This window comes from Hemitrygon akajei, chromosome 3 (genome assembly GCF_048418815.1).
Source record: "Hemitrygon akajei chromosome 3, sHemAka1.3, whole genome shotgun sequence".
Lineage (NCBI taxonomy): Eukaryota > Metazoa > Chordata > Chondrichthyes > Myliobatiformes > Dasyatidae > Hemitrygon > Hemitrygon akajei.
Genome location: NC_133126.1, coordinates 1,296,719 through 1,322,180, shown reverse-complemented (window position 1 = coordinate 1,322,180; position 25,462 = coordinate 1,296,719). Strand labels below are relative to the sequence as shown.

General features: G+C 43.5%; 1 protein-coding gene across 8 annotated transcripts in view; it reads left to right on the top strand.

Moving 5' to 3' along the window:
- The first annotated feature begins 1,059 nt into the window (after positions 1-1,059).
- Positions 1,060-25,462, top strand: part of mlh3 (mutL homolog 3 (E. coli)) — a 106,153-nt gene continuing 81,750 nt past the window's right edge. For 7 of the 8 annotated variants that reach the window (XR_012098152.1, XR_012098153.1, XR_012098154.1 and 4 more), the window contains exons 1-3: positions 1,060-4,411; positions 7,770-7,883; positions 15,911-15,990. Coding sequence is in view for 5 of the 8 variants with exons in the window: in XM_073039125.1 (XP_072895226.1) it covers positions 1,111-4,411; positions 7,770-7,883; positions 15,911-15,990 (3,495 nt within the window). In the remaining 3 variants the exon portion in view is untranslated. Of the gene's footprint in view, positions 4,412-7,769; positions 7,884-15,910; positions 15,991-18,619; positions 18,715-25,462 lie in introns of all 8 variants that reach the window. The other variant, XM_073039128.1, reaches the window with a different exon arrangement.

The window sequence follows — 25,462 nt, the reverse complement described above, 5'->3', positions numbered from 1 at the left end:
GATGGCACGAACATTGAGTTCTCTAACTTCCGTTAATGACCCCCTCCCCTTCTTACCCCATCCTTTATTTATTTGTTTGTTTGTTTGTTAGTTTATTTATTTATTAATTATTTTCCCCTTTTCTTCTTTTTCTCTCTCTGTCCCTCTCCCAATCACTCCTTGCCTGCTCTCCATCTCCCTCTCGTGCTCCCCTCCCCTGTAGCGTTAATGTGACTCGGACACCGCAGTATTAAACACACACGTTTATTCACCAGACTTCCATTTTACAAAAACCCCACGTTCTGACGTCATACGCACTCTGACCTACGAATACTCACATAATACATTACACTCACTAGGCCTCCTGTCCCATGATCCTCTCTCTTCTCCAGCTGTGTAAATTCCACCAAGATGTAACACTGAGCATCATAGGAAGTCATTCCTGCCTGTGGCCATCAAACTTTACAACTCCTCCCTTGGAGTGTCAGACATCCTGAGCCAATAGGCTAGTCCTGGACTCATTTCCACCTGGCATGATTAACATTATTATTTAATTATTTACGGTTTTATATTGCTATATTTCTACATTATTCTTGGTTGGCACGGCTGTGAAACTCAATTTCCCTCGGGATCAATAAAGCATATCTGTCTGTATCCCTTTTGCCGATCAATTTTCGAGCTCTTAGCTTCAACCCTCCCCCTCCTGTCTTCTCCTATCATTTCGGATTTCCCCTCCCCCTCCTACTTTCAAATCTCTTACTGTCTCTTATTTCAGTTAGTCCTGACGAAGGGTCTCGGCCCGAAACGTCAATTGTACTTTTTCCTACTCCACCAGCATTTTGTGCGTGTTGCTCATGTATATGTTGGACTGTTCTCTTGGGTTATGTATTCACAGAAATGAGCTAATAACTTAAGTGATGGAAAATATTTTGGTGAAAAGAGAAATGCCAGAATTGTTTAAAAGATAAGAGTTCTGTGTTAATTACTGTTAATTTCTGCCCTGACCTCACATTTCCGCAATGCTCGCGGTGCCCGCACTGCTGCGCAGGTGCCTGTGTCGAGGGAGGTTCCAGTTGCTACGGTAACGGGGCCTATAGGGCTGGAGGCGGCCTGGCTCTGGTATCGGGTCGCATGGATAAGGAAATGCCGCCGCAGAAGCTGCGTTTACTGTCGGTGAGCGTACAGGACGGACTTCGTTCGGCAGTGAAAGTGCCGTCGCTCGCTCATTGCCTGGAAGAACTGCTGCTGAACAGCCTGGCAGCCGGCTGCGGTTGCGCGGCGGCTCGCGTTAACGCAGATATCGGGCGCGTGCAGGTGGCAGATAACGGCGAGGGGCTGGAGCGCGCGGCCCTGGTGCTGGCGGGAGCGCGCTACCACAGTAGCCGCGCCATTGGGTCTGGGGAAAGCCCCGGGGACCGGCAGGGTGGTGTTCCCTGGAATATACAGCAAGACTGTCCCTGGGCTGGGCAGGGAGGGGGTTCCAGGGGTGGAGAGGAAGAAAATCCCAGGTGTGGACAGGGAGAGGAACTCGGGGGTGGAGAGGATCCTGGCGAAGGATTGGAAGAGCAGCCTGAAGTGGGGCCTGGGTGTCGTGGTGAGGCACTGGCCAGCATTGCACACTTGTCGGGTTTGCTAGAAATAGTGAGTAGGCCACGAGGTGGTGGCAGCCAGACATGGGTCAAGTTGTTCCGCAATGGACAGGCCCAGCGGGTGTACAAGGCTGAGGTAGCCAGGCCCAGCCCCGGCACCACTGTCACTGTATGCAATCTCTTTTACCGACTGCCAGTGAGGCGACGTCGTATGATCCGAACCCTGGAGTGGGAGCAGATCAGGCTCAGAGTTCAAGCCCTGAGTCTTCTGCACCCCGGAGTCTCCTTCACCTTGCGGAATGAAGCTTCTTCCACAGCTGGAGGCTCACTTGTAGTCAGGCTGCCGAAAGCAAGCAGTTTGCCAGCACGCTTTGCTCAGATCTACGGTACACAGAAGGCAGCAGCTCTTGGCTCTGTTCAGCATTCAAATGATTGTTTCCATATGAGTGGTTTCATTAGCCGACAGGGCCACCATACCAAGGCACAGCGGCTGGTGTTTGTCAATGGGCGACTGGTGCTAAAAACCCGTATACATGTGCAGCTGGATCTGCTGATCAGGCGACGCAGCCTGATATGTAGGTCAGGTTGCTCTACTGGATCCCGTGGAAGCCCTGATCTCCACCCTGTTTATATCATCAATGTCAGGTGTGACCATAGGCAGTACGATGCCTGCTGGGAGACTGGTCGTACCTTGCTGGAGTTCAGCTCCTGGGACTTGCTGCTGAACTGCTTGGAGGAGGGAGTCCATGCCTTCCTGCTACAGGAGAAACTTCTACTGGAGCCTTTAGAGGAACAGGAAAATCCCCAGTCACCTCTTCTCAGCTCAAAACCCGTGTTTTCACATGAAATGGCTGCAGTCCAGTCCAAATCTGTGCATAGGCAGGCAGTACTACCTGAAACCTCTGGGGAAAATGCTGTGTATCAGGGGCTTGCAACAATTGAGAAGGTTGGGGTGTTGGGTGCTGAGGATGAAGAGCCAGCCTTGGAACATTCAGGCATTGCCCTATACTCTACTGAAGCTCCAAAATCCATTTTGGACATTACTGGTCAGCGGACAACTGCCTGCAACAAGTCACTGTGGAAAGAGACAGGAGACAGTAGTTTCCTCAGCAACCTGAGTACATCAGATAGCCCTGAGACGCAGCCAACAAAGCTGTTGCAGCCCAGTATAGAGAGGGTGCTCACAAAAGGAGATGGAATTTATCAGCTTGCTGTTGCTTATGAGAGTGAGAGCTCATCAGGTACCGGTGTCTCACCTCGAGAGGAGGTGAAGACAACAGAAGGGGAGGTTAATGGACTGCAGACAGGGCGAAAGGAGCTCTCAGGAAAACAGACACACAAGGAGAGTCAGGGAGTGGAATTTGGTGTCACAGGTCTTATAACCCATGTGATCCCTATGAAAATAAAGGGTTCTGACCTTGAACATGGTAACTGTACAGAGAGGGGTCATACCTTTCACTTAGGCCCAGTCAGTGCCTGGGATATTAGTGAGAGATTGAAAAGGGGATGTACTCGGTTTACAGCTGGGGGCAATATGCACTTGAGTGCAAATAGGGAATGTAGGAAGGCCAAACCCCGAAGATCCATCAGGCTTTGTCAGAAAGTTAAGAGTACTTCCCAGTATCATAATCAGTCTGGGAAGTGCACTGAATCAGTGACGACACCTGGGAAGATTATGTCACTGAAAGATCATATTAATTCCAAATGCAGAAAAGTTGCCAATTGTGAACCTATCTCCTGTCAAGCTAGATTCTGCAGGAAGCTAAGTATGCCTCTGATAACTGCTTCACTGGATGCATTTAGAAGAGAATATGCCAGGGCCAGTGGTCAGGATGCAGGCAACTCTTCCCAATATATTGAGGTTACTCGACATGACGATGGTAGTCCATCCATGAAATCCACACCAGAGAATGCCATGGTAATTAAAGAATCAGACAATTTGAACCAGAATGTAGGTGTGAGATGCACAGACTTTGGAGTTAATGTTCACAGTGAGAGTTTACTGCACAACCAGTCTGTTGGCTTCCAAAGGAATTTGCATACTTGTGGCTCTAGGTCAATAGCTGGACACATATCCCAAGTGCAGCCCAGTCTTAATGCACAAGCTACTTATTCACAAGACAAAAAAATCACCACTGTTTCTAAGGGGCTTCCAAGAACTTTGGCTGCAAAATTGTCCAGATTAAAATACCTTGGACAAGAAGAGAAGAGTTGGGAGTCCAATTCAAGGAGGTTTGCAGACTGTATTTCATCTTGCCAGAGCCTAGAGAGGCTTCCGAAGCTGGAACATGCATCTCCACACTGTTTATCTCTAGAATCACAGCTCTCAGGAGCTGAAGCAAACTCTGACAACTATGCGGGAGTTGCTGGAGAGGGAAGTTGTACAGGTGCTAAAAATATATACAACCTTGCTATGATTAATGAAAAGTCTAATACTGAGAAGTTGTCTAGTGCTACAGCTGAGGAAAGGGCAATTGATGGAACAGTTTCACAGCCTGAGCTGCACCCTGGAGACCAACCCCAAACTGATGAAACAATTGAAGAGCACTTAAGCCAACAGGATGATGCTGTGGCCAGCAGTAAGGAATCTGACCTTTCATGGATTCCCACAATACCAGGAGCTGCTGAAGCAGATGTTTGTGTGGGCACCTGTGAAGGTGTCAATACGTTGAAATGTTTTCCCTCACAATGGCTGCAGTATTTTGATGGATCTCTGGGGAAGACAGTGTATGTAAACAGTGTGACTGGAGTGAGTAGTTATGAACTTCCACCAGAGTCTCAGACACATGCTGCCTGCACGAAAGACTTCACAACTATGGCAGTTAACGTCCTCATGAAGACTGGTGAGTGTTTCTACACAGGAAGAAAAATCAACTTCTTGGGTAATAAATTATCTTGTTTTAATCACATTAGTTTCTGAGAGCTTTCATTGTACAAATAAGCCGTACCAAGATTTGATCAGTTTTCACTCTTGTTTACAGATCCCTGCGTGACCTTGTGGAGATAAAACATAGAATAGAACTTCTAAGGTTACAGGGAGAAGGCAAGGCAGGAAAGTACAATAGAAGCAGAATCGAGAGGCTTAATGGTCTAATTCTCCTGTGTCTTATGGTCCAAAAGAACAGCAAATGAACAGACCCTTTAGACCATGTGTTGAATGAAATAATTAAATGCCCAATCAAACTATTTCATTCAGTCTACATAGTGTCCATATCCTCTATTTCTTGTACATTAATGTGCCTATTTAAGAGCCTTTTAAATACCTCTATCATATTTGCATCCATCATCAACCCAAGTAAGGCATTCCAGGCACCCACTACTTTCTGTGTTTTTTTTAAAAAAAAAGATAACAACTTGCCCTGCATTTCTCCTTTGAACTTATCTCTTCTCACCTTAAATGTATGCCCTCTGGTGTTGGACATTTCATCCTTGGATACCTGCTGTCCATCTGCCGATATCAAGATGTACAACTTTATAAGAAATCAGTGCTCTAACTTTACCTTCTGCCCAACCCCAAATTTAATAGCTCTTGCATTACTGGCTGAAGCTTCCTGCATTTCTTTCCACCTTTAAGAATCATTACAACCTACCCTTAAACTAAGATTTGATAATCTACCCTCATATCTCACATTGAGGCTTGGTGCTGAACTTTGATAATGAATGCCTTGGTAATTCTGTAATAATTAAAATGAGTCATAAACACAGAAATAGGCCCTTTAGCCTAACTGATCCATGCCCAGAGTGTTAGCTGTCCATTTGTAGAGTTATTCCCCATGGAAACAAGGCCAACTTATCCATGCTAACCAAGCTGCCAACCTGAGCCATTCCCATTTGGCCCTTGTCCCTCTAAACCAAGTGTTAACAACCTAGGGTCTGTGGTCCCGTTGGTTAATTTACAGATGACACCAAGATTGGTGATGTAATGAACAGTGAGGAAGACTATCAGAGCTTGCACTATGATCTGGACCGGCTGGAAAAATAGGCTGAAAAATGGCAGATGGAATTTAATGCAAACAAGTGTGAAGTGTTGAACTTCAGTAGAACCAACCAGGGTAAGTCTTACACCGTGTGTGGTGCGGAACACGGTAGAACAAAAGGATCTGGGAATACAGATCCATGATTTGTTGAAAGTGGTGTGACAGGTAGATAGGGTTGTAAAGAAAGCTTTTGAACACATAAACCAAAGTATTGAATACAGGAGACGGGATGTTATTTTGAAGTTGTATACGATGTTGGTGAGGCCAAATTTGGAATATTATTTGCAATTTTGGTCACCTCCCTGGTGGAAAGATGTAAACAAGGTTGATAGAATACAGAGAAAACTTACAAGGATGTTGCTGGGCCTGGATGACTGAGTTACAAGGAAAGATTGAATAGGTTAGGACTTTATTCCTTGGAACATAGAAGATTGAGAGGAGATATGATAGAGGTATACAATGTTATGAGGGGTATAACTAGGGTACATGCAAGCAGGCTTTTTCCTCTAAGGTTGGGAGGGAATATAACTAGAAGTCATGAGTTAAGAGTGAAAGGTGAAAAGTGTAAGAAGAACACGAGGGGAAACTTCTTCACTCAGAAGGTTATGAGAATGTGGAATGAGAGCCAGCACAAGTGGTGCATGTGAGGTCAATTTCAACGTTTAAGAGAAGTTTGGTACATTGTTAGGAGTATGAAGGGCTATGGTGCCAGTGCAGGTCAATGGGAGTAGGCAGTTCAACTGGTTTGGCATGGTGTCCTGCCAAAGGGTTTTGGCCCAAAATGTTGACAGTACTTTTTTCCGTAGATGCTGCCTGGCCTGCTGAATTCCTCCAGCGCTTTGTGTGTGGTTTCCCCATGGGAGGATTGGTCCTTCCTCCTTTGAAGCTGTTCATCTGCACAAAGCACCTTGTGCAACAGGGATGGCATCTTCTGCCAGCTTCTCTCTTGTCTTCTCCCAGTTCCCAGCAAAATGTCCTCTACCCACACCAGTGTCCGTCACTAAAAACCTCTCCACCCAGTGTTCCCTGGAACCTTTGCCCAATTCCACCATCCTGATTGCCTGACACAACATTCCTAAGTTGAACAACATAGCCCCTTATCTTTAGCTCAAACCCAAAAATGCAAAAAGCAGGACAGACTGCTCTTACTGAACTGCTAAGGTGTAATACCTATGCATAGCAGTAAAAATCTTAACCAAGTGTTACTTGTGTAAGATGACTTATCATGCACAAGGCTATGCTGTAGTCAGTGTTTATCAATATAAGATAGATAGATAGATAGATACTTTATTCATCCCCATGGGGAAATACAACTTGTCCTAATTGTCCAGGTCTCCTCTGCCTCAGAAGACAGCCTAATGATATAAGAACCCGAATCACTGCCCCCTGCATCCAATCCTCAGCCGCACATTCGTCTAAGCATACGCTCGCTAGTACATTTGTGCAAGTTGCCTCTCGTATGTAGGTGACTGTTAGAATCTGGGGAAATTGATGGGGAATGTGAAGAGAATGGGTATCATAGAGCCATAGAACACTACAGCACAGAAACAACCTTTGACCTATCTGGATCACAGCCGTCCATATCCCTCCTATCCAAATACTGATTAGAATATTTTCTTAAATGTTGAAGTCAAACTTCTGCTAGTAGTTCATTCCACTCTTTCACCAGCCTTTGAGTGAAGAAGTTTCCCTTTATGTTCCCCTTAAATATTTCTCCTTTCACCCTTAACCCATGACCTCTTATTCTAGTCTCAACCAACTTCAGTGGAGAAAGCCTGCTTGCATTTACCCTATCTGTGTATCTCATAATTTTATGTACCTCTGTCAAATCTCCCCTCTTTCTCCTATGCTCCAGGGAATAAAGTCCTAACCTATTCAACCTTTCCCTATAACTCAGTTTCTCAAGCCCCAAGCTCCGCACTTTCAATCTTATTAAAAGAGGGAAGTGACCAAAACTGGACAAAATACTGTCAAGTGGGCCACAGCATAGTCTTATACAATTTCAATATAATACCCCAACTCCTATACTCAATATATTGATTTAGAGAACTAAAGTATTAAATACAGAAGTTAGAGTGTCAGAGAAAACTTTCTTTGTAAGGATTGTTCTGCAAACCATTCTAGAATTAATGGGTTGAAATACCTTCCTGTGTTGAAGGAAATATGGAACTGTGATCAGCTTCTTCCTCTGCACGCGTGTTCAAGCTTTCTGCTTTCTTGTTAGGTGTCACATACAGATGCTACCCGTTCCGCAGTGAAAACCTGATCCCATTCTTGCCTCGGTCACGAGAAGAAAGGCAGGAAGACAAAGTTGATGAAGAGCTCGGTGATGGAAGAGGTGAGTGTGATTTCCCACCTGTCCTGTTATAGTGTGAGTGTGATTTCCCACCTGTCCTGGCTTTTTCCCAGGGCTGAAATGGTTGCCACAAGAGGGCACAGGCTTAAGGTGCTGGGGAGTAGGTACAGAAGAGATGTCAGGGGTAAGTTTTTTTTGCAGAGAGTGGTGAGTGCATGGAATGGGCAACGGTGGTGGAGGTGAATATGATAGGGTCTTTTAAGAGACTTTTGGATAGGTACATGGAGCTTAGAGGGCTATGGGTAAGCCTAGTAATTTCTAAGGTAAGGACATGTTCGGCACAACTTTGTGGGCCGAAGGGCCTGTATTGTGCTGTAAGTTTTCTATGTTTCTAACATGAAAACACATCCAAATTGTCCATATCACCCAAGCTGTTCCATCTGTCTGCATTTGGCCTTCATTCCTTTAAACATTTACTGTCTATGAACCTGTTCAAATGCCTCTGTAATTGTACTTGGCTCTATCACTTCCTCTGACAGCTTGTGCCATGTATGTATCATCCTCTGTGTAAAAAGGTTTTCCATTAGATTCCTATTAAATCTTCCTGCTCCCTCCTTAAACCAATTCACTCAAGTTTTAGATTCCCTGGGGAAAAAGACTGTAACTGCCCACTTTACCTGTGCCCCTCATGATACTAAACATCTTTTAGTCATTGTTGCTGCAGGGAAAACAACCCATCCTCACCAGTCTCTCCTCATTAACTCAGATCTTCCAATCCCAGCAACTCTTCTGCACCCTCCCGAGCTCAATTACTTTTTGCCTGCAGAATGGAGATTAGAACTGCACGCCCACTGTAGCCTTGACTGAATGAAGGTAAATGTGCCATACACTTCATTACTCTGTATGCTTGTGTCACATACTTGTTCCTCAAGGCCTTTCAGTTCAACAACACACCCTAGGGCCCTGCCATTCACTCTGCAAGTTCTGCCCTGGTTTAACTTGCCAGATTGTAGGATATTGCACTTTTATATCTGTTTATGATTCTTTGAATGTTGTTAAGCATGTTGAGAAAGAGTAGTAAGTGAAGCATGTGGGATTTGGTATATAAAAGCACAGAGTGTGAAAGGAGGAACCTTCTGTTGAACCCTTGAGAAAACCTGTGGTTAGATCATCGTTGTTTATTTACCTTATTTTTATTTGCAGTTTTGCACATTGTTTTTTGTCAGTATTTGTTTCCATGTAGTTTTTCATTGAAACAATAAATTAGGAGATTTGATTGAAGTACAGTGGATTTCAATTAATTGGGACTCATCAGAACCCGTACATTTTTGCCCAATTAAGCGGCTGCCCCATTACCTAAAACACAGAACCAGTTAGAACACTACCAATACTACTAAAAATGTGTTTTCTTTCTGAATAGTTATCAATGGAGGAATTCATTAGTGTTTGCTGCTGTGTTCTTTTGACTGACTAAATGAACAAAATCAGTGCAGCTACCTAATGCAGATAATGGATAATCTTCATTTTCATTGCAACGTTCAGGATGATGTTAATACCTTCAAACTCTTTGTAGTTCTTAACTTGCTAAGTAGCAAAATCATTTCGCTCTTGAGCGTTCTAGATTCTCTTATTCTCACCACGAACAATGACAAACTTTACTGACTATACTGCTTTTTGAATCAGTGTCCGTCGGCCCAAATGGATAACACAAGTTGTTGATTGGAGTATTGCACAGATGTAGGAGAAGTGTTCCAGCGCATGTCAGGCGAAGAGCTTTAAAAAGCCAGTTTCTATAAAAGAAGGGTACCGCCTAGTGGAGTGGTCATAAGACCATAATCCATCAGAGTAGAATTGGGCCATTAATGATTTAGATGAAGGGATTAAAAGTAACATTAGCAAATTTGCAGATGACACAAAACTGGGTGACAGTGTGAAATATGAGCAAGATGTTAGGAGAATGCAGGGTGACTTGGACAGGTTGGGTGAGTGGGCAGATGCATGGTAGATGCAGTTTAATGTGGATAAATGTGAAGTTATCCACTCTGGTGGCAAGAACAGGAAGGCAGTTTAATATCTGAATGGTGTCAAGTTAGGAAAAGGGGAAGCACAATGAGATCTAGGTGTCCTTGTTCATCAGTCACTGAAAGTGAGCATGCAGGTACAGCAGGCAGTGAAGAAAGCTAATGGCATGTTGGCCTTCATAACAAGGGGAGTTGAGTATAGGAGCAAAGAGGTCCTTCTGTAGTTGTACAGGGCCCTGCTGAGACTACACCTGGAGTATTGTGTTCAGTTTTGGTCTCCAAATTTGAGGAAGGACATTCTTGCTATTGAGGGAGTGCAGCGTAGGTTCACGAGGTTGATTCCCGGGATGGCGGGACTCTCATGTGTTGAAAGATTGGAGCGATTGGGCTTGTATACACTGGAATTTAGAAGGATGAGAAGGGATCTGATTGAAACATATAAGATTATTAAGGGATTGGGTACGCTAGAGGCAGGAAACATGTTCCCGATGTTGGGGGAATCCAGAACCAGAGGCCACAGTTTAAGAATAAGGGATAGGCCATTTAGAACAGAGTTGAGGAAACATTTTTTCACCCAGAGAGTTGTGGATCTGTGGAATGCTCTGCCTCAGAAAGCAGTGGAGGCCAATTCTCTGGATGCTTTCAAGAAAGAGTTAGATAGAGCTCTTAAAGATAGCGGAGTCAAGGGATATGGGGAGAAGGCAGGAACGGGTTACTGATGGTGGATGATCAGCCATGATCACATTCAATGGCGGTGCTGGCTCGAAGGGCTGGATGGCCTACTCCTGCACCTATTGTCTATTGTCTATTAAGCCCATCGAGTCTGTTCTGCCATTCCATCATGACTGATCCCACTCAACACCATACGTCTGTCTTCTTGCCATATCCTTTGATGCCCTGACCGACCAGGAAACGATCAACTTTTGCCTTAAGTATACGCATGGGCTTGGCCTCCACTGCAGTCAGAGGCAGAGCACTCCATAGATTCAGAAGAATCAGAATCAGGTTTATTATCACCGACATGTGTTGTGAAATTGGTTAACTTAGCAGCAGCAGTTCAATGCAATACATAATATAGAAGAAAAAGAAAAAAAGTAATAAAAAAAGCAAATCAATTAAGGTATATGTATATTGAATAGATTAAAAATCGTGCAAAAAGCTGAAATTATATATATTAAAAAAGTGAGGTAGTGTTCATGGGTTCAATGTCCATTTAGGAATCGGATGGCAGAGGGGAAGAAGCTGTTCCTAAATCGCTGAGTGTGTGCCGTCAGGCTTCTGTATCTCCTACCTGACAGTGAGAAAAGGGCATGCCCTGGGTGCTGGGGGTGCTTAATATTGGACACTGCCTTTCTGAAACACCACTCCTTGAAGATGTCTTGGGTTCTTTGTAGGCTAGTACCCAGGATGGAGCCAACTAAATTTACAACCCTCTGCAGCTTTTTTTGGTCCTGTGCAGCTGCCACCCCATACCAGACAGTGATGCAACCTGTCAGAATGCTCTCCATGGTACACCTACAGAAGTTTTTGAGTGTATTTGTTGACATACCAAATCTCTTCAAACTCCTAATGAATTATAGTCGCTGTCTTGCCTTCTGCAGAACTGCATCGATATGTTAGGACTAGGTTAGGCCCTCGGAGTTTTTGACACCCAGGAACTTGAAACTGCTCACTCTCTCCACTTCTGATCTCTCTATGAGGATTGGTATGTGTTCCTTCCTCTTTCCTTTCCCGAAATCCACAATCAGCTCTGTAGTCTTACTGATGTTGAGTGATAGGTTGTTGCTGCAACACCAGTCCACTAGTTGGCATATCTTGCTCCCGTACATCTTCTCGTCTCCATCTGAGATTCTACCAAGAATGGTTGTATCATCAGCAAATTTATAGATAATATTTGAATTATGCCTAGCCACACAGAGAGTAGAGCAGTGGGCTATGCACACACTCCTGAGGTGCACCAGTGTTGATCGTCAGCGAGGAGGTGATATTATCACCAATACGTACAGATTATGGTCTTCTGGTTAGGAAGTCAAGGAAGCAATTGCAGAGGGAGATACAGAGGCCCAGGTTCTGTAACTTCTCAGTCCAGGTTCTGGGAATGATGGTGTTAAATGCTGAGCTTTAGTTGATGAACAGCATCCTGACATAGGTGTTTGTGTTGTCCAGGTAGTCTAAGGCCATGTGAAGAGCCATTGAGATTGCATCTGCTGTTGATCTATTGTGGCAATAGGCAGGTTGCAGTGGGTCCTGGTCCTTGCTGAGGCAGGAGTTTAGTCTAGTCATGACCAACCTCTCAAAGCATTTCATCACTGTAGATGTGAGTGCTACCAGGTGATAGCCATTAAGGCAGCTCAGATTATTCTTCTTAGGCACTGATATAATTCTTGCCTTTTTGAAGCAAGTGGGAACTTCCACCCATAGCAGTGAGAGGTTGAAAATGTCCTTGAATACTCCCACCAGTTGGTTGGCACATGTTTTCAGAGCCTTACCAGGTACTCCATCGGAACCTTCCACCCGTTCACTCTTTTTAAAGACAGCCTAACATTGGCCTCTGAGACAGAGATCACAGGGTCACCAGGTGCAGTAGCGATCTTCACAGCTGTAGTTATATTCTCCCTTTCAAAACGGGCATAGAAGGGGTTGAGTCCATCTGGTAGTGAAGCATCGTTGCCATTCATATTGTTAAGTTTCACTTTGTAGGAAGTAATGTCTTGCAAACCCTGCCAGAGTTGCATCTGATGTTGCCTCCAGCCTCGTTCAAAATTGTCCCTTCGCCCTTGAAATGGCCCTCTGCAAATCATACCTGGTTTTCTGGTACAAACCTGGGTCACCAGACTTGAATGTCTCAGATCTGACCTTCGGCAGATGGCGTACCTTCTGGTTCATCCACAGCTTTTGGTTTGGGAATGTACAGTGAGTCTTTGTAGGCACCCACTCATCCACACAGGTTTTAATGAAGCCAATAACAACTGCAGCATACCCATTCACTCCTGTGCTTCCCTTGTCCAAACCTTCACTACTAGTGCTGCAGTCTTCAGTCTCTGCCTATACTCAGGAGTAGAAGTACAGCCAGGTAGTCACACTTCTTGAACTGAGGGTGTGGAATACCACAATAGGCATTCTTGATGGTGGTGTAACAGTGGTCCAGTGTGTTGTTACCTCTGGTATTGCAAGTGATCTGTTGATGGTAATTGCTTAGTGATTTTTTTTCAGACTGGCCTGGTTAAAATCCCCCAAAATGATGGTTAAGGCGTTAGGGTGCGCTGTTTCGTACATGTTGATCTCATTGCTCAGATCATCTAAAGCCTGATTGACATTGGCCTGAGGTGGAATGTATACTGCTACCAAAATGATCCCAGAAATCTCCAGTGGTAGGTAAAATGGGTGGCATTTAACTGTTAGATATTCCAGATCTGGTGAGCAGAATTGGGACAGCACCTGATATATTTGTGCATGAAGAATAGTTGGCCATGATTCATACTCTTCCACCTCTGCTTTTGAGAGACTCTATAGATCTATCTCTTTCTCTCCCTCTTCCTCACTTGTTCCCCTCTTCCCCCTCCCCCTCCCCCCTTCCCCCTCCCTCTCCTTTCTGAGGAGGCTGAAAATAGTCGGTATTGGGAGTTTAAAACCTCGGTTCCATAAACGCACTTGTATCCCTGACCTGCAGCCATGTTTCCTATGTGGAATCAAGCGAGGAGTACGTCCACAATTGGCATTGTTTCCGTCAGTTTTAAGCTGCAGTAGTTCATTTAATCACATTTAAGATATCCTTGTTGACTGTACTGACCTTGGAAGCAGTTGTGCTTTAGAGCTGTATCAGGCTGAAACGAGAATATTTAATCGTATCCATTGAGAGTACAGCGAGGTGATCAGACTTCTTGAATTGAGGGTGTGGAATAGCACGATAGGCATTCTTGGTGGTGGTGTAACAGTGGTCCAGTGTGTTGTTACCTCTGCTGCCACACGAGTCACTGCAAGACTCCCAGAGGTTAGTTTACTGGTTGAGTCTGTGGTAAAGGCGGCAAATGCAGTTTTGGCATTTATTTCAAGGGCAATAGAGTATGAAAGCAAGGAGATAATGTTGAACCTTTTTTAAGACACTAGTCAGGCCGCACCTAGGATATTGTCAACAGTTTTGGGCCCCATATCTGAGAAAGGATGTGTTGCAGATTTAATAGAGTTGTTGGGAGTGGTTTAAACTAATATGGCAGGCGGATGGGAACCAGTATGATAGAGCTGAGGATGAGCCAATGGGTTTACAAGTAGATGATGGGTGTAACATGAATGTAAAGAAGGGCAAGCCAATGCAAAAGAGCAAAGAATGCAGTACTGTATTTAAATGCGCGTAGTATTCGGAATAAGGTGGATGAACTCAAGACACAAATAGATTGGTCGGTATGACATTGTGGGCATCACTGAGTCGTGGCTGAAAGAAGGCAATAGTTGGGAGCTTAACATCAAAGTATATACTTTTTATCGAAAAGACAGGCAGGAAGGCATAGATGGTGGTGTGGCTCTGTTAGTAAGAGATGGAATTACATCTTTAGAAAGAGGTGACACAGGATCAGAGAATGTTGAATCTTTGTTATGAAACTGCAAGAGTGAAAAAAAAAAACATTATGGGATCATATATGGGCCTCCAAATAGTAGCCAAGATGTGGAAAATGTTGCAAAGGGAACCAGAAAAGGCTTGTAATAAGGATAATGACACAATTGTAATGTGGACTTAAATATACAAGAGGATTGGGAAAATCAGGTTGGTGTCAAACTGCAAGAGAGGGAATTTGTTGAATGGCTTTTTAAAGCAGCTTGTGCTTGAGCCTACTCAAGGATAAGGTATCTTAGATTGGGTGTTGTGTAATAACCCAGATGACAGCAGAGCAGTGATGGCTGAAGTTTCTGGGAATAGTTCACAAAGTGCAGGATAGATATGTCCCACAGAGGAAGTAATTCTCAAATAGCAAGGATAGGCAGCTGTGGCTGACAAAGGAAGTTAAGGACTGCATAAAAGCCAAGGAAAAGGAATATAAATGAGCAAAAGTGAGTGGGAAGTTGGATGATTGGGAAAAGATGAAATATAAGGGAAAATTTGCCAAAAATATAAAGTGGGACACCAAAAGCTTTTTCAGTTATATAAAGAGTAAAAGGGAGGTGAAAGTTGATAATTCACCCCTTGAAAATGTTGCTGGTGAGGTAGGAATGGTGGTCAAAGAAATGGCAGATGAACTTAATGGGTACTTTGCATCTGTCTTCACTGTGGAAGGCATTGGCAGTATGCCAGAGGTCTGAGAGTTTTTGGGAACTGGAGTGCCATTTTTATTACAGAGGAAAAATAGTCAGGCAAACTCAAAGATCTTAAGGTGGATAAGTCACCTGGACCAGATGGACCAGAGTCCTGAGAGAGGTTGGCCAAACCTCATTGGTGAGGAAAGTGTTGGAGTCTATTATTAAGGATGAGGTATTGGGGTACATGGAGACTAATGATAAAGTAAATTAAAATCAGCATGGTTTCTGTAAAGGGAAATCTTGCCTGACAAATCTGTTCGAATTCTTCAAGGAAGTAATAAGGAAGATGGACAAAGGAGAGGCAGAGGATGTCATTTACTTGAATTTTCAGAAGGTGTTTGATAGGTTCCACATGTGAGACTGCTTAACAAGATGAAATCCTATGGCGTTACAGGAAGGATACTGGAATGTATAGAGGATGGCTGACAGGCAGGAGGCAGCGAGTGGGAATAAAAGGGGCCTTTCCTGGTTGGCTGCCGGTGACTTATGGTGTACCTTGGTGGTCAGTATTGGGACCACTACTTTTTATATTGTTTGTCACTGATTTAGATAATGAATTGATGGCTTTGTGGCAAAGTTTGCGGATGATATGACGATAGGTGGAGGGGTAGGTAGTGCTGAGGAAGCACTACGATTGCAGTAGGACTTGGCAAATTGGATGAATGGGCAAAAAAAGTAGCGGATGGAATACAGTGTTAGGAAATGTATGATAATGCATTTTGGTAAAAGGAACAATGTCGGTTTTTACTGTTTGAACAGATGCTCAGCTGGGGTCAAGTGGGTCACTGCGTTCTTTATTCTTGAAGTGGAAGAATCCAGTCTTTTTCCGGTCCCCAGAGGTAAGTCTTGCTGCTGGTGGGGTGTTAGTTGTATAATCACCATTACCTACCCCTACCTGGCTTAATTTTAAAATCATCCTTATTTTCAAATCTCTCTGTGATCTTTATTCTCCACATTTCTGGAATCTTCTCTAGGCTTACCAGTCCAAATTGTGTATATTTCCAGTTCCAAATTTATTTAATTGCACTTCCTATTCCCATTCTGATAAGTCAATCCATGGCCTCCTCTACTGTCGCAATGAGACCACACTCAGGTTAGAGGAACAACATTTTATATTCTGACTGAGTAGCCTCCAACCTGATGACATGAACATCGAATTGTCAAACTTCCAATAATGCCCCCTTCCCATCCCCTTTTCCCCCTCTCACCTTATCTCCTTGCCTGCCCATCACCTCCACTGGTGCTCCTCTCCCCTTTTCTTTCTTCCATGGCCTGGCCTTCTGTTCCCTCCTATCGGCCTCCCCTGTCTCCAGCCCTGTATCTTTTTTGTCAACCAACTTCCCAGCTCTTTACTTCATCCCTCCCCCGCCTGGTTTGGCCTATCATCTTGTGTTTCTCTCTTCCCTTTTAGATCCACTTCTTGTTTCTTTTTCTCCAGTCCTGCTGAAGGGTCTCAGCCCAAAATATCGACTATACTTTTATTCCATAGATGCTGCCTGGTCTGCTGAGTTCCTCCAGCATTTTGTGTGTGGTGCTTGGATTTTCCAGTATTTGCATATTTTCTCGTTTCTAATTTATTGTTTCTCTTTTGGTGTCCAAATCTTTTACGAACAAGTTTTAGGGCACAAGTGTAGTTTGAAGCCTGATAATTATTTGTTCATGCATCTGTAAAGAACATTAAGATGTCTTCATGCATACTGAGGCTTTAAAGGACTTCTGTTGGGCACCTTACTATTTAGACAGTGTTGATTCAGATTCCTACACTTCATACATGAAGAAAGCAGTCATCGAAGTCAGGTGTACTGAGATTTTGGAATAATTTGAACATGCTTTCGCTCCACCATTCACATCTGCTCAAATCAGTCACCGAGGGTCTGGCATAGCAAATGCAGAAAGCTGGGAGCCAACTTTAAAGCATATAGACAAGTGGAAAATAGCTCTTAATTCCACCCAGGGCAGTCAACTGAATTCAAAGGAACATGAACACATAGACAATAGCACTCTGCCTTTGACTCATACAGAGATGAGATTAGCTTTATTTATCACATGAACATTGAAGCAAACAGTGAAATGTATCATTAACATCAAATCAGCAAGGAATGTGCTGAGGACAGTCCGCAAGTGTCACCATGCTTCCGGCACCAACAAAGCATGTCCACAACTCACTAACTCTGACCCATATGTCTTTGGAATATGAGAGGAAACTGGCGCAACCGGAGGAAACTCACATGGAATCTGAATTCTGATTCTGGTCATATGCTACAGTGCAACCTGAACATAGTGGTCACATTCAACAGGATCTGCTCATCAGAGTGGTCAGATTGAACTCTGTAAAGCATTAAACTAACCACATTCTACCATGCTGCACATACATTTGCCCGTACATAGTGGTCAGACTCAACAGAAGTGGTGCCCAGTCTGGATAAAATGTCTTCTTGTTTGCTGGGTGGAATAAGGATAGATGAGGTTTTCTACCTCTCCTAAGGAGTTGTACCAGAGGATTAGCCATAAAAAGAGAGAAAGATAAACTCTCCACTGCTGCAAACTCAGGACCTCACATCCTGACAACATTCTGGTAAATAATTTCTGCATTCTTTCTAGTTTAATAGCAGCTTTCCTGTAGAGAAAAAGACTTGTTGACAAGGGTGGAAAATTTTCATAATTCAGCAAATGATTGGAAAAATGATGTTCCATTATATGGAAAGAGGAAATTAAACAATTATTTTCCATGTGTCTTCAAAAATCTAGAAAGTCTCTGGAAATAGTGTAAGATTGTAGAGCATAAGACATGGGACCAAAATTAAGCCATTTGGCCCATCGAGTCTGCTCCGCCATTTAATCATGGCTGATCCTTTCGTCCCCTCTTCGGCTCCACTCCCTGGTCTTCTTGTAACCTTTGACCTGTGTCCAATCAAGAACCTATCAATCTGTGATAAGACTGCTGAACAGATCCTGACCTGGATCTGGGCCGTACCTTCCAAATATCTGGACCTGACTTGCACTACCTTACTTTCTCTTTTCTATTTTCTAATTATGATTTATAATTTAAATTTTTATTATATTTACTTCGATTTGTGCTTCAGGGAGCGCGAAGCGCAGAAACAAATATCACTGTGATGATTGTATGCTCTAGTATCAATTGTTTGGTGACAATAAAGTAAAGTAAATACACCCAATTACCTGGCCTCCACAGCTGCCTGTGGTAACAAATTCCACAAATTCTCCATCCTCTGGCTAAAAAAAAATTCTCCTCATCTCTGTTTTAAATGGGTGCCCATCAATCCTGAGATTGTACCCTCTTGTCCTGGACTCCCCCACCATGGGAAACATCCTTTCCACATCTACTCTGTCTCGGCCATTCAACATTTGAAAGGTTTCAATGAGATCCCCTGTCATCCTTCTAAATTCCAATAAGAACAGAACTGGAGCTTTCAAACGTTCCTTGTATGATAACCCTTTCATTCCTAGAGTCGTCCTTGTGAGGCTTCCTCTGGACCCTCTCCAATGGCAGCCCCTGCATCTTTTCTGAGATGAAGAGGCCAAAACTGTTCACAATACTCAAGGTGAGGCCTCATCAGTGCCTTATAAAGCCTGAGCATCATGTTGCTGTTTGTATTCTAAACTTATTGAAATGAATGCTAACATTGCATTTGCCTTCCTCTCTGACTCAACCTGCAAGTTAACTTTTGGGGTGTTCTGAACAAAGATTCCCAAGCCCCTTTGCATCTCAGATTTTTGGATTTTCTCCCCATTCAGAAAATAATCTGCACATTTATTTTTTCTACCAAAGTGCATGACAGTACATCTTCCAACATTGTACAGATGGCCCTTCTTATCCACGGGTTCCGCATGCACGGATCAGGCAAACCCGGAAGTTCTCTCCAGCACTCGTTGTTTGACCATGTACAAACTATTTTCTTGTCATTATTCCCTAAACGATACAGTATAACAGCTATTTACATAGCATTTACGTTGTATTAGGTATTATAAGTAATCTAGAGATGATTTAAAGTACAGGCAGTCTTTAATTTAGAATTGTACATAAATTGGAACAGGTACATCCGGTATTATTTAGCGACAGTTAGTGAAACGTTTGACTTAGTATATAGTATATATCTTACCTTTCTATGCATATAAAACACTTAAGAAACGTATGTATTTCAATAATTATACCACTGCATTGCTTAGTAATAATTGTAGCTTTCATCGGGGCAGGGCCTTTTGCGTGCTCCGTTATTCTCAATTTATCCTTTAAAATTGTTCTGATTGTTGACCGACTGTTGCCTAATGCTTTTCCAATGACTGATGGCATTTCACCTCTTTCCGATTGCTTTATTATTTCCACTTTATTTTCAATTGTGTTCGTTTTCTGTCAACGGAACACAAACACTGAGGTTTCAGCAGCAGCCGCAGGCGGCGGGTCCTGAGCTCTGTCGGGTCCTAAAGTCCACCGCATTAAGACAGGTCAAATAAGGTCCAGACCTCCACCGGGTCCTAAAGTCCACTGCACTGAGACATGTTAAATAAGGGACTTGAGCATCCGCATTTTTTGGTATCCGTGGGGGGGGGGGGGGGGGTCCCAGAACCAATCCCCCACAGATAAGGAGGGCCGACTGTATTTGATTTGTCACTTTCTTGCCCTGTCTCCTAATCTGTTTAAGTCCTTCTGCAGCCTATCTGTTTCCTCAACACCACAGGCCCCTCCATCAATTTTCATATTATTTGCAAACTTGGCAACAAAGCCATCTATTCCATCATCTAAATCATTGATATACAGCATAAAAAGAAGTGGTCCCAACACTGACCCCCGTGGAACACCACTAGTCACTGACACCCACAAGAATCCTTTTATTCCCACTTGCTGCCTCCTACCAACCAGCCCATGCTCTAACCATGTTATTAAATTTCCTGTAATACCATGGGCTCATAGGTTGGTAAGCAGCTTCATCTGTAGCACCTTGTCAAATGCCTTCTGAAAGTCCAAATATACAATATCCACTGCATCCCCTTTATCTATCCTACTTGTAATCTCCTCAAAGAATTCCAGCATGTTTGTCAGGCAAGATTTTCCCTTAAGGAAACCATGCTGACTTTGTCCTATCTTGTCCTGTGTCACCAACTACTCCATTAACTTCATCCTTAACAATTGACTTCAACATCTTCCAACCACTGAGGTCAGGCTAACTGGTCTATAATTTCCTTTCTGCCACATTCCTCCTTTCTTAAAGAGTGGAGTGACATTTGCAATTTTCCAGTCATCTGGCACCATGCCAGAGTCCAATGAGTTTTGAAAGATCATTGTTCATACCTTCACAATCTCTACTGCTACTTCTTTCAGAACCCTATGGTACAGTTCATCTAGTCCAGGTGACTTGTGTATCCTTGGGTCTTTCAGCTGTTTTGATCAGGTTTGATAGAGATGTTGGGGAGGGTTTAAACTAGTTTGGCAGAGGGGTGGGAATCAGAATGTGAGTGCAGGGATTAAGATAGAAGGACAAGGGCATGATGCTAAGAGTTCTGAGTTGATGAGAAGGACAGGCAGGGGACAGAATATAATTGTACCCAGTAAAAGGGGTTGAAATGTGTCTATTTCAATGCTAGGAGTATTAGGAGCAAGGAGGATGAACTTAGAGCATGGAATAGTACGTGGAATTACGATGTTGTGGCCGTTACTGAAACATGGTTGGACGAAGGGCAGGATTGGATGATGCAGGTCCTGGGGTTCAGGTGTTTTAAACAGAATAGGATGGGGGGCAGAAAAGGGGGGGAGTGGCATTGCTGGTCAGGGATAGTATCATGGCTATAGAAAGGGAGGACGCTGCAGAAGGAGTGTCCACGGAGTCAGTCTGGGTGGAAGTCAGAAATAGGAAGGGATCAATCACTGTGCTGGGAGTAGTCTATAGGCCCCAAATAGCCCTCAGGACACTGAGGAGCAGATAAGCAGGCAGATTTTAAAATGGTGCAGGAAATACAGGGTACTAGTTGTGGGTGATTTCAACTTCCCTCATATTGACTGGCACCTCCTAAGTGCAAGGGGGATAGATGGGGCTGAATTTGTCAGGTGTGTTCAAGAAGGATTCCTGACACAGTATGTGGACCGGCTGACAAGAGGAGAGGTTATACTGGATCTAGTTCTGGGTAATGAACCTGATCAGGTGACAGACCTCTTGGTGGGGGAGCATTTTCGTGAGAGTGACCACAACTCCCTTAGCTTCAGCATAGCTATGGAAAGGGATAAAATCAGACAAAATGGTAAAGTGCTTAACTGGGGAAGGGCTAACTTTGAAGGGATGAGGCAGGAACTAGCAAGAGTAAATTGGAAACATGTTCAAAAGGGAAAGCACAGAAGTAATGTGGGAGAAGTTTAGGGACCACTTGAGCTGGATTCAGGATAGGTTTGTCCCACCGAGGCAAGGAAAAAATGGTAGGAAAAGGGAACCATGGCTGATGAAACATGTGAGGCAACTCGTCAAGAGGAAAAAGGAAGCGTATGTTAGAGATAAGAAGCAGGAAGTAGGAGGGGCTTATGAGAAATATAGGGTAGCCAGGAAGGAGCTAAAGAAAGGACTTCAGAGAGCTCAAAGGGGGCATGAGAAGGCCTTGGCATGTAGGATTAAGGAGAACCCCAAGGCGTTCTATGTGTATGTGAAGAATAGGAGGATGACGAGAACGAAGGTGGGACCGCTAAAGGATAAAGAGGGCAACATGTGCCTGGATGCAGAGGAGGTTGGGGAGGTCCTAAATGAATACTTTGCTTCAGTATTCACAAGTGAAAAGGATCTTGATCAGGATGAGGTTGAAGTAGAGCGGGCCTGTGTGCTGGACAATGTGGAGATTAAGGAAGAAGAAGTGCTGGATCTTCTTAAAAATATTAAGATTGATAAATCCCCAGGGCCGGATATGATACACCCCAGGTAGTTGTGGGAATTGAGAGAAGAGATCACAGGGGCATTAGCTATGATCTTTGAATCCTCTGGCTGCAGGGGAAGTGCCGGAGGACTGGAGAATAGCAAATGTAGTACCCTTGTTTAAAAAAGGTAATAGGGAGGAACCTGGGAACTATAGACCAGTGAGTCTTACGTCGGTGGTATGCAAACTACTGGAAAGGATTCTTAAGGATAGGATCTATGAGCATTTGGAGAAGTACAGAAAAAGAGAGTAGGTCCTGAAGGAAGATTACTGGGAGCTAAGAAGGAAATCGAAATGTTGGACCTCCAGAGTAATAATCTCAGGATTACTGTCTGAGCAGCGTGCCAATGATGGTAAGAATAGCAGAATTAAGCAGATGAATGTGTGGCTAAGTAACTGGTGCAGGGGACAGGGCTTCAAATTCTTAGATCACTGGGATCTATTTTGGGGGAGGCATGACTTATACAGAAACAATGGGTTACACCTGAACTCAAAGGGTACTAATATCCTGGCGGGATTGTTTAATATAGCTGTTAGGGAGGGTTTAAACTAAGTTGGCAAGGGGAAGGAAACCAGGGTGTTAGGGTCGAGGAAGAGGAAAATAGAAATAAGTCAAAGATACTGTGCAGCAAAGATGGCAAGAGGATAGGCAGATGAATAGACGGGATAATTTGCTGTGCAATAGAAATATAGCAAAATCAGTAACAGATAATGATCTAAATGTACTATACTTAAATGCCCGCAGCATTAGAAATAAAGTGGATGACCTTGATGTACAGCTACAGGTTAAAAGATATGACATAGTGGCCATCACTGAGTCATGGCTAAATGATTGATGTGATTGGGAGCTGAATGTTCCAAGGATGCACTGTGTATAGGAAAGATAGGAAGGTAGGTTAAAGGGGTGGCGTGGCCCTGATGGTAAGCAATGATATCAAATCACTAGAAAGAAGGGACATAGGATCAGAGGAAGTAGAATCCCTATGGGTCGAGTTAAGAAATGGCAAGGGTAAAAAGACACTAATAGCAGTTACATACAGGCCTCCAAACAGCAGCGGGGATGTGGATTACAAGTTACAGCTGGAAATAGAAAAAGCGTGTCAGAAGGATAATGTCAAGTTAATTATGGGGGATTTTAATATGAAAGTGGATTGGAAAAGTCAGGAAGATACTGGATCTCAGGAGAGGGAGTTTGTAGAATGTCTACAGGATTGCTTTCTGGAGCAGCTTGTCCATAAGCCCCCCAGGGGATCAGCTGTTTTGGATTGGGTGCTGTGTAATGAACCTGAGGCAATTAGGGAGCTAGAGGTAATGGAACCCCTTGGAAGTAGTGTTCATAATATGATCAGTTTCAAATTTGAAAAGGAGAAGCTGGTATCAGGTATATCAATATTTCAGTGGAACAAAGGAAATTACAGTGGTATGAGATAGGAACTGGCCCAAGTTGATTGGAAAAGTAAGCTAAGTGGAGGGACAGTAGAGCAGAATTGGATGAAATTCCTACAAGAAATAAGGAGAGTGCAGGAAAAATATATTCCAAGAAAAAAGAAAATCATAAAAGGAAAAATAGCACAAATGTGGCTAACAAGAGAAGTTAAGGCTAAAATAAAAGCAAAGGAGGCAGCGTACAAGGAAGCAAAAATTAGTGAGAAAACTGAGGACTGGACGAATTTTAAAAATTTACAGAAGGAAACTAAGAAAGTCATTAGGAAAGAAAAGATGAATTATGAAAGGAAATTGGCAATTAACATAAAAAAGGACACTAAGAGTTTTTTTTAAATATATGAAGAGTAAAAGACTGACACGGGTAGATATAGAACCTATTGAAAAGGATGCTGGAAAAATTATAATGGGTAACAAAGAGATGGCAGAGGAACTAAATGAGTATTTTGCATCAGTCTTCACAGTGGAAGACATTAGCAACATAATAACCCTGATAGCCAGAGGTCTCAGGGAATAGGATTAGGTACAGTCAAGATTACTAGAGAGAAAGTGCTTGAGAAGCTAAATAGACTAAGGATAGATAAGTCTCCCGGACCAGATGAAGTGCATCCACGGGTTCTGAAGTAGGTGGCTTTGGAGATTGTGGAGGCATTGGAACTAATCTTCCAGGAATAATAGACAATAGACATCAGTAGACTGACACGGTTCCGGAGGACTGGAAGGTCGCAAATGTAGTTCTGTTGTTTAAGAAAGGGGGGAGGTAGCAAAAAGAAAATTACAGACCTATTAGTCTGACATTGGTAGTTGGAAAGTTATTGGAATCGATCCTCAAGGATGAGATTATGAATTACCTTGAGGTGCATGACAAAATAGGCCCAAGCCAACATGGTTTCATGAAGGGGAGATCCTGCCTCACCAACCTATTGGAATTTTTTGAGGTAATCTCAAATAAAATTGACAAGGGAGAGGCTGTGGATGTTGTGCATTTGAATTTCCAAAAGGCCTTTGATAAGGTGCCGCATAAGAGGCTGCTTAATAAGATGAGGGCCCATGGAATTACAGGAAGGATATTGGAATGGGTGGAGCATTGGCTGATAGGCAGAAAGCAAAGAGTGGGAATACAGGGATTCTATTCCGGTTGGTTGCCGGTTACTAGTGGTGTTCTGCAGGGGTCGGTGTTGGGGCCTCTTTTTTTTTTACACTGTATATCAATGATTTAGATTATGAATTAAATGGTTTTGTGGCTAAGTTTGCGGATGACACCAAGATAGGTGGAGGAGCAGGAAGTGTTGTGGAAACGGAAAGGTTGCAGAGAGACTTGGTCAGTTTAGGAGAGTGGGCAAAGAAATGGCAGATGAGATACAACGTTGAGAAATGTATGGTTGTACATTTTGGAAGAAATAACAATCGGGCAGATTATTATTTAGATGGGGAGAAAATTCAAAAATCAGAAGTGCAAAGGGACTTGGGGGTCCTAGTGCAGGATACCCTAAAGGTTAACCACCAGGTTGGATCGGCAGTAAGGAAAGTGAATGCTATGTTGGCATTCATTTCAAGAGGAATAGTGTGTAAGAGTAAGGAGGTGTTGATGAGGCTCTATGGGGCACTGGTGAGACCCCACTTGGAATACTGTGTGCAGTTTTGGGCCCTCTGTCTTAGAAAGGATGTGCTGATATTGGAGAGAGTTCAGAGAAGATTCACTAGTATGATTCCTGGAATGCATATGAGGAGCATTTGTCGGCTCTTGGATTGTATTCATTAGAGTATAGAAGAATGAGAGGGGATCTCATTGAAACATTTCAAATGTTGAAAGGGTTGGACAGAGTAGATGTGGAAAGGCTGTTTCCCTTGGTGGGTGAGTCCAGGACAAGAGGTCACAGTCTTAGAATTAGAGGGTACCCATTTAAAACAGAGATGAGGAGAAATTTTTTTAGCCAGAGGGTCGTGGATTTATGGAAT